The sequence below is a fragment of the Squalius cephalus genome (genome assembly GCF_949319135.1).
Source record: "Squalius cephalus genome assembly, chromosome: 9".
Classification (NCBI taxonomy): domain Eukaryota; kingdom Metazoa; phylum Chordata; class Actinopteri; order Cypriniformes; family Leuciscidae; genus Squalius; species Squalius cephalus.
Window position 1 is genome coordinate 20,413,814 of NC_137130.1, and position 7,968 is coordinate 20,421,781.

At 37.6% G+C, this 7,968-nt stretch overlaps 1 protein-coding gene across 50 annotated transcripts in view; it reads left to right on the forward strand.

The window, feature by feature from the left end:
• Positions 1 to 7,820, forward strand: part of neb (nebulin) — a 61,800-nt gene extending 53,980 nt beyond the window's left edge. For 13 of the 50 annotated variants that reach the window (XM_079881110.1, XM_079881106.1, XM_079881116.1 and 10 more), the window contains 8 exons: positions 101 to 205; positions 4,141 to 4,233; positions 4,613 to 4,720; positions 5,314 to 5,500; positions 5,682 to 5,774; positions 6,009 to 6,152; positions 6,947 to 7,050; positions 7,185 to 7,820. In XM_079881110.1, coding sequence (XP_079737236.1) covers positions 101 to 205; positions 4,141 to 4,233; positions 4,613 to 4,720; positions 5,314 to 5,500; positions 5,682 to 5,774; positions 6,009 to 6,152; positions 6,947 to 7,050; positions 7,185 to 7,358 — 1,008 coding nt within the window. In that variant the 3' untranslated portion in view covers positions 7,359 to 7,820. Of the gene's footprint in view, positions 1 to 100; positions 206 to 541; positions 647 to 1,177; positions 1,271 to 1,681; positions 1,775 to 2,761; positions 2,855 to 3,602; positions 3,696 to 4,140; positions 4,234 to 4,612; positions 4,721 to 5,313; positions 5,501 to 5,681; positions 5,775 to 6,008; positions 6,153 to 6,946; positions 7,051 to 7,184 lie in introns of all 50 variants that reach the window. The other 37 variants (XM_079881078.1, XM_079881086.1, XM_079881092.1 and 34 more) reach the window with 5 other exon arrangements.
• Positions 7,821 to 7,968: the final 148 nt, after the last annotated feature.

Genomic DNA, 7,968 nt, shown 5'->3' on the forward strand with positions numbered 1-7,968 from the left:
TTTTATTAGGGCCCGAGCACCAATGGTGTGAGGACCCTATTGGAATTGCTCTGTTTATTATTATGATTTTTATGATTCAACTTTTTATTTAACCTAATAGAAAAAGTACAAGGAGGAGGCTGAGAAGACCATGTCACACTATGTGCCTGTGTTGGACACTCCTGAGATGCAAAGAGTGCGTGAGAACCAGAAGAACTTCAGCACCGTAAGTGTTTCTCCACAGGCTTTCATCCAGTCCATATTATGTATGTTCAGTCCATATTATGTTCCTGTTTTATTCATCTTAGCCTAAATGTGGTATTTGCATCCTTTGTTGTCTTTGGTCCCTGTCTTTCATGTGTTTTTGTATGAAAAAAAAAATAAAAAGAGAGAGAAATATTAAAGAGTAGACAGATTTGTTATGTGGCTTAGTTAGTTGTCCATTATAATAATACACACTTCTCTTGATTTTGAATGATTTTGGAACATTTTTGGTTGCACTGTTTTCTCTTGTTGCATTTTTGTGTCAGTTTTGACTGCTTTTGTGCTCTTTTCTTTTTAGCTTCAGTACCAGATTGACCTTAAAAACAGTAAGGGCAAAGTTTCAGCAGTAAAGGACACTCCTGAAATGCTTCGTGTTAAAGAAAATACAAAGAATTTCAGCTCGGTACTTACTGCCTAATGAGTATATGTTTTTTCAATATTCTAACCACAATTTCTTTTTTTGGTTTTTGTTCTTTTTTCTGCTCTCATTTCTTGCTTTACACCACCTTTTCCTTTTTTCTGTACTACAACCACAAGTTAACATTTCTTGACATCCAGCTCTTTTTATATAATATAAATATAGATATCCTAAACAGACCTTAGTCTAATACTTAGTCATAAACTAGCAAAGCCACTAACAGTAATCATCAAATTTGATGCTGTTGACCTTTCTTCATTCTAAACAGTAGCTCTAACCATTTTACAATTGGTTTTGCTTAATATTTACATATTTGACCTCTTTGGTTTGTATGTGTCTTATGTGTTTGAAATGTTGTAGTTTCTTTGTTTGTCCATCTCTTCTCAAATGTTTTGTCTGTTTTTATGTTGTGAGGGCACATTCTGAAGCGTCCCCAGACGAAACAAATGAAAGCTACTTATCCTACGAGATAAAAACCAAATGTTAATGCCTCATTATTCTTGTACAATTCTAAAGATCCAATACAAGGAGGAGCTTGGGCAAGGAACAGCCATAGCTGAAACCCCTGAGATGGAAAGGGTTAAACGCAATCAGGAGGCTATTAGCACGGTACTCAGTGTTGTGACCCAACCATTCACCCTCCTTTCCCATTGGAGAGCCCCTAAAAAAACAACATAGTGCCTCCTTTAATTATGATTTTAATCCAAATTCTGTCAGCATTCTAAAAAATGTAATGTCAAACATTCATTTTAATATAGATCATCTAATATGAAGTAATCATTTTAAATAAATAGCCACGCCTCTCATCATTTTTAATAACATATAATAACATGATCCATATATTTATTTATCCATCTTCATCCGAAAGTGGTTCCAAGAATTTAACTAGTGTTGCATTGTTAAAAACACTCAACCTCTCCTCTCTTTTTACCCTTTTCATCCCGTTTCTGCATAAATATGTAAATTCTCTGACTTTGTCACTTATTTTCATGCTCTTAATGGACCTGAAATGTGTATTAGATTAAATACAGGGATTCACTAAGTCAAGGCATTTCTATACCTGACCTTCCTGAGGTGAAGCGTGTACGGGACACTCAGAAGAACATCAGCTCGGTAGTGTTTTTCTCTTTGAGGAAGACTCCTTGCTTTAAACATTTTACTGTATACTCTCATTCTTCATCTTTATCATTCTTTAAAGTCTCATTTTACCCCTTCTTCAGCTTATTGGTAAGGATAAACGTCCCTAAATAAACCAAAAGCTCCCCTTCACTATTTTATTTTTATTTTATATATTTTTTCTCCATACTTTACCATTCAAATTTTTTTTGGAGTCTGTAAGATGTTATGCTCACCCAGGCTGTTTTCATTTGATCAAAAATAAAGTAAAAATAGAAATGTTCTGAAATACTACTATTATTATTATTATTATTATTATTATTATCATTTAACAAAACTGTGAATATATTTTAAAATGTAATTTATTTCTGTGAAGGCAAAGCTGATTTTTCAGCATCTTCAGTGTCATATCATCCTTCAGAAATCATTCTAATATGATGATTTAGTGTTCAAGAAACATTTCTTATTACTATCAATGCTGAAACAGTTGCTGCTTAACATTAAGATGCTTAATATTTAGTGGAAACCGTGATATGTTTTTTTTCATAATTCTTTGATGAATAGAAAGTTCAAAAGAACAGCATTCATTTAAAATAGAAATCTTTTGTAGCATTATAAATGATACTTAATATGTTACTTTGATCACCTTAATGCATCCTTGCTGAAAGTATTAACTTCTTTAAAAAGAATCTTACTGACCCCAAACTTTTGAACGGTAGTGTTCATCCCTCACAGTATATGACCAAATTATTTACCCTACTTTGTTTTCTTGCTAGAGACATTTTATGATTTATTCTGACATTTTACATCTTCAACACTTTTGTTTTCATGCATTATGTATGTGTCATTGATTTTGTTTTGTTTTTTGTCTTTTTTGTTTTACACACTGATATCTGAACAATTATTGACATTAATAAGATTTCAAGTAATTTTCTACCTTTGTTTTTTGTTTATTTTTACCTCATTGCCTCTACATGTGTAAAGATCCAATACAAGGAAGATTTGGGAGGAGGAACATCAATTTCAGAAACGCCAGAGATGGAGAGAGTTAAACGCAATCAGCAAAATATTAGCACGGTACACTGCGGTGTGACCCTCTATCCCCACCCATAAAACATTCCCTGTTCCTCGTCTCTCCATCATCTAAGAAAACCCTTTAGCCTCCATCTGTTTAAACTAGTCCCTCTAGTGACCCTGAGAAGAATTCACTGCATCAAATCCATCATTCATAACAATAGTTGTAACTCTCGTGTAGCTCATGTGACAAAATTCGGTATTCCCTTTTATCAGTAATACTTAGTATTTATTTAGCTGCAGGCTAATTATTAGCAACTGATAACACCATGTAATAATTGGGTACCATACCTTTTTTTTTTTTTTTTTTTTTTTACAAAACCTTGTAGGTAATATCTAGTGTTAAACTTGTATTGTTGATCAGCAACATTATCAGTTGCAATTGCTTTGCTCCAAAACCTTGTAAGCTGCCTACCAAGGGTGCATTTGAAGACATCATAGGCACACTCCTGACCCAAAGACTGTTATGAAAAGTTGGCAACTTTATGGATTGTTAAACTTGAGCATTACCCGGTGGGTCGAGTCTCTGATGCTAAATGCTATTTGTGTAGCTGCCTATGTAGAGATTTACAAGTCTGCCTCTTATGGGCACAATTTTAAAAGGCAGACGCCTGCGTAGGCAGCGAGGAGGCTTGGGTTTGGAACAGAGCTAATGATTTTGTGTATTTCATCTTTGTGGATGTTCGTTCTGTTGCTGTTTGGTTAATGTGTGTGTTGTTTATTTGATATGTCGTAATTAATCCTTGGGTAGATAAAATACAAGGATTCGCTGGGTCGAGGCACAGCCATATCGGACCTCCCCGAGATGAAGCGGGTCAGAGAGAATCAGAAGCACATCAGCTCGGTAGTGGAAGCTCCACAGGGTTTACTTGAGAGTGGCTCTGTTCCCCATTAACGCTTCCAGTATACTTCTTCCTTTTCCACTCTTACAATGCCATCGCTGATGCAAAACAAATGAAGCATATGTAATGCTTAAACCTCATTTTCATCTAATGTAATTCACCACATCATATTCCACCATAGTTAGGTACCCTTTGCTGTGAGTTCAAACGTATGGGAATTATTCAACTCCAAACATTGTTCCTAATCCAAAATTAAACCAACACCAGATATCCCATATTTGTTGTTTTCCCTTCCCAACCAGTTTCCTCTTTTTAAATCTGGGATATAAGATCATTGTGTGTTGTGTGTGACGTTTGATGTGACTGTGACTCTCCAGAGACTCTTGCGTCTTCCGTGGTGCTTTGTGTCTGACTGGCCTCTGGGGGCGCTGTTCTTTTCTACTCTAGGTTTTGTATAAGGACCTCTCTGCCAAGGGAACGCCTGTGGTGTTCACTCCAGAGATGGAGCGGGTCAAACGGAACCAAGTGCAGATTAGCTCGGTACTCACAGCCACAGGACACGAGTGTGTGTGTTTGCCGTGTGTAAATGTAACTGCTCTAATACCCTCATTTCACTTAGGAGGCTAATAATATTAACTTTATTCTTCCATATGCTGAATTTAATTCAGTAACTGATCATCATCATCACTACAAATCTTCATCTCGGGACCCACCTACTTTTAATCCAGCCCTTGAAGATCCTTCTAATTCATCTGTCTGAATTCATAATAACACCCAAGGTTGTGCTGATGGATGTCATATTCATGTCCTTTGTTTGTCTAATGTCCTGATTTCCCGGTGTGTCTTCTACAGGGTCTTGATACATAATCATAATCCATGTTTCTAATGTATGTATGTATTTTCTGTGACTTTTGTCCAGGTTCTATACTCTGACAGCTTCCGTAAGCAGGTGCAGGGCAAGGCCGCCTTTGTGCTGGACACCCCTGAGATGAGACGTGTTAAAGAAACCCAGCGTATCATCTCTGGAGTAAGATGACGTTCACATCTTGACCTTTATCATTATATTGCAATGTACTGATTTTTCAATATTATATGAAAGTCAACCCTATTGCATTCAAAATGGGAGGTAAATGTTACAAGGTTGAGGATCAGTGCAAAAAAAAAAAATGCACAATTTAATATTATCAACAGTCAGTAGATGCTGCAAAAACAGAATTGAAAAAACGAACTGCTGGTAATCTGTCAACTCGCCTGCCCAAAATCTGCAGACTGGCTCTGGCACTGACATCATTATTTATTTATTTAATTCCTGTGCCCTCGTAATCTTAAATCAAAATAACTTCCCTTCCCTCTTGGAGTGACATCTCTTCTGTTCTATAATGACATGTTTCATGGCGTGAGGGTGGGACATCCTGTCACTCACATGTGATCACAGCAATCGCAAACCAAAACCATCCAGCTACCCTATCAATTTCCATTGGACAAAATCAAGTCCCAGCCTAAAAAATGTTCTCATTTGAGAAGCCTCTCGAAAGGCCAATCGGACTATAAACGGATTGTTGCTGTAGCAGTTTCTTAGTGTCTCCCGACTCATGTTTTGCTGTCTATTGGTCATGTCAGGTCAGATACCACGAGGACTTTGAGAAGAGTAAGGGCAGCTTCACCCCCACCATCTCTGACCCCATAACTGAGCGTGTGAAGAGGAACACACAGGACTTCAGTGACATCAACTACCGCGGCATTCAGCGACGTGTGGTGGAGATGGAGAGGAGACGTGCAGAGGAACACGATCAGGAGACCATCACTGGTCAGCTGACACAGACTGTTTCCTGTACACACTAAACACACTTGAGTTTAGAAACTGATTTCTCTTCCTGTAAACCTAGAAAAGCATGTAACTATGTAATGAACAACATACAAATGATTCACAGGAACCAAATGAGTTTTGAATAGAGACATTCACTAAAACTGAGTTTACTTTCTCAAAGACCTGCGTGTGTGGCGCACAAACCCTGGCTCTGTCTTTGACTATGACCCTGCCGAGGACAACATCCAGTCCAGAAGTCTTCACATGATGTCAGGTGGGTCACTGTACCCTCGCTGTACAGCTCTCTGGAATACTTGATTCTGACTGGGCAATCTCGATGTTCTGCTCTTAGATATGTGTTTAATGACTGCCAAACTATATAATGACTGTACATTATTCCTTACTCTCTACACTGTGGTTGTATATTTATCTGCCACCTTCCTCGATTGACAGTATTGACAGTATTTCAAAGAGGAGGGAACATTGACATGTTTGTCCCATTATTCAGTCCAAGCCCAGCGTCGCAGCAAGGAGCACTCCCGCTCCACCAGCGCAATGAGTGGGGTGGGCGATGAGAAGTCAGAGGTGTCTGAGAACGTGGACCACCATGCATCGCTCTACAGCAATGGCTTTGGTGTCTCCACTTTACACGGTACAGGTTTAAAGTGCTTCATTTCTTTTGTCCTTAGGTTGAATTTTCATTTCATGCCAACTGTAATAATCCAAACCTATCTATTATTTGAATGCAATGCATGCTTTTGATCTTTTTGTGAATTATTCATTGTGTTCATTTTTGTTCATTCGTAATGTTTATTCAAAATGTCATAACTCAATCTTTCAGTGAAAATGACAGACTTCTCTGACATATGCCGGATTTATCCAGTCATTTAGCCTGCTTAAACCCTGTCCCTCCACAATGGACTGCAAGCTCATTCACTTTGAGTGCAATGTCCACATCTCAATATCCAATCAGGAACCGATGGATAGAGTTGCATTGCAACATTAAGGATGGACAAAAATAAATTAACAAATATATTTAAACAAAATTTTTTTTTTTTTTTACTTTTAGATTTTTTTTAATCATTTTATATTATAGTATTTTTTAAAAACTGAGCAAAGTTTAAATTATTTTCTGCAGTAATCAAAGCCACTGTAAATCTTAAGCTGTTTGATTTAACCTGAAAAATCTTGAAAATCCATTACAACATAAGCTCCATGCTGTGCTTGGCTGTTATGCACATCAACTGTTTAGTGCACCATATGCAACATCATATCATTCTATAGTAACTGCTGAGGCTTTAAAGTGAAATGTAAAAGTGTTAATCTGGTCTACCATCTCGGTGGTGCTAATGACGGTTGAAAATTGCCTGTAAGGAGCCAAAAGCTGAATGCTAATTATCTGAAGAGATGTATATATGCTATTAAATCAGCTGTTTTCTCATTTAGGATACACGCAGACCAAGACTACAGAGGTTCAGCAGAGATCCTCCTCTGTGGCAACACAACAGACCACTGTTTCTTCTGTCCCCTCACATCCCTCAACCACTGGAGTAAGTACTGAGAGACCAACGGCAACTTTAATAAACTCTATGCATATACTTTACAATATCTTAGTCTAAATAGTAACAGCATATTCCATATAGTGAAGCTGGTCGTTTAATATTCTCCCCTCTGTCCTAAACAGAAAACTGTCCGTGCCATGTATGACTACGCTGGTGCTGATAATGATGAGGTGTCCTTCAAGGATGGTGACGTCATCGTGAATGTGCAGTCCATTGATGAGGGTTGGATGTATGGCACTGTGCAGCGTACTGGAAAAACCGGTATGCTGCCCGCCAACTATGTGGAAGCCATCTAAATATAACTACTGCCCTGTCAAACTCCTGGTGGATAGGGGAGTTTGATATCCACGAAGACAGAAACAAGCATTTTATGTGTACTGTTAGTCTAAGTAGTTACGCTACTGTTCGTCCACATTACTGTTATGAAATTTCGTTTGTGCCCATGTCACTAAGTCTATTGTGGTTGTGGCATGAGAAACTATACATACCTATTTAAGTCACAGACACTTGTATTTATCTTTTTCTTCTATTCTAACAGTTAAGTAACTGGAGCCCATTGTTTTTGTATATTGCAATCACACATTCAAAGAAGGCCATTCTGAAAGTTTTAACAATGAAACTTTTGCACAAAGAGAGATGGGCTCATGGTTCACTTTATATGTGAAAAGGAAAACCAGAAGTTCAGTGTTTTATAAAAACCGAACAGAGGCACTAAAGTTGCCACATGAAAATGAAAAAAACAAACAAAAAAAACACAATGTTTGAGGACACGTCATCGGTTACTCTAAAGTGAAATGTATTGATTTAAAATAAGCCTCCTCCCTCCCTTGCTGAAGGCTGGCCACTATGTGCATGTGTTTTGTTTCTTTGATTCTGTGGGTGTGGGATTAGAGGAAGATGTATACC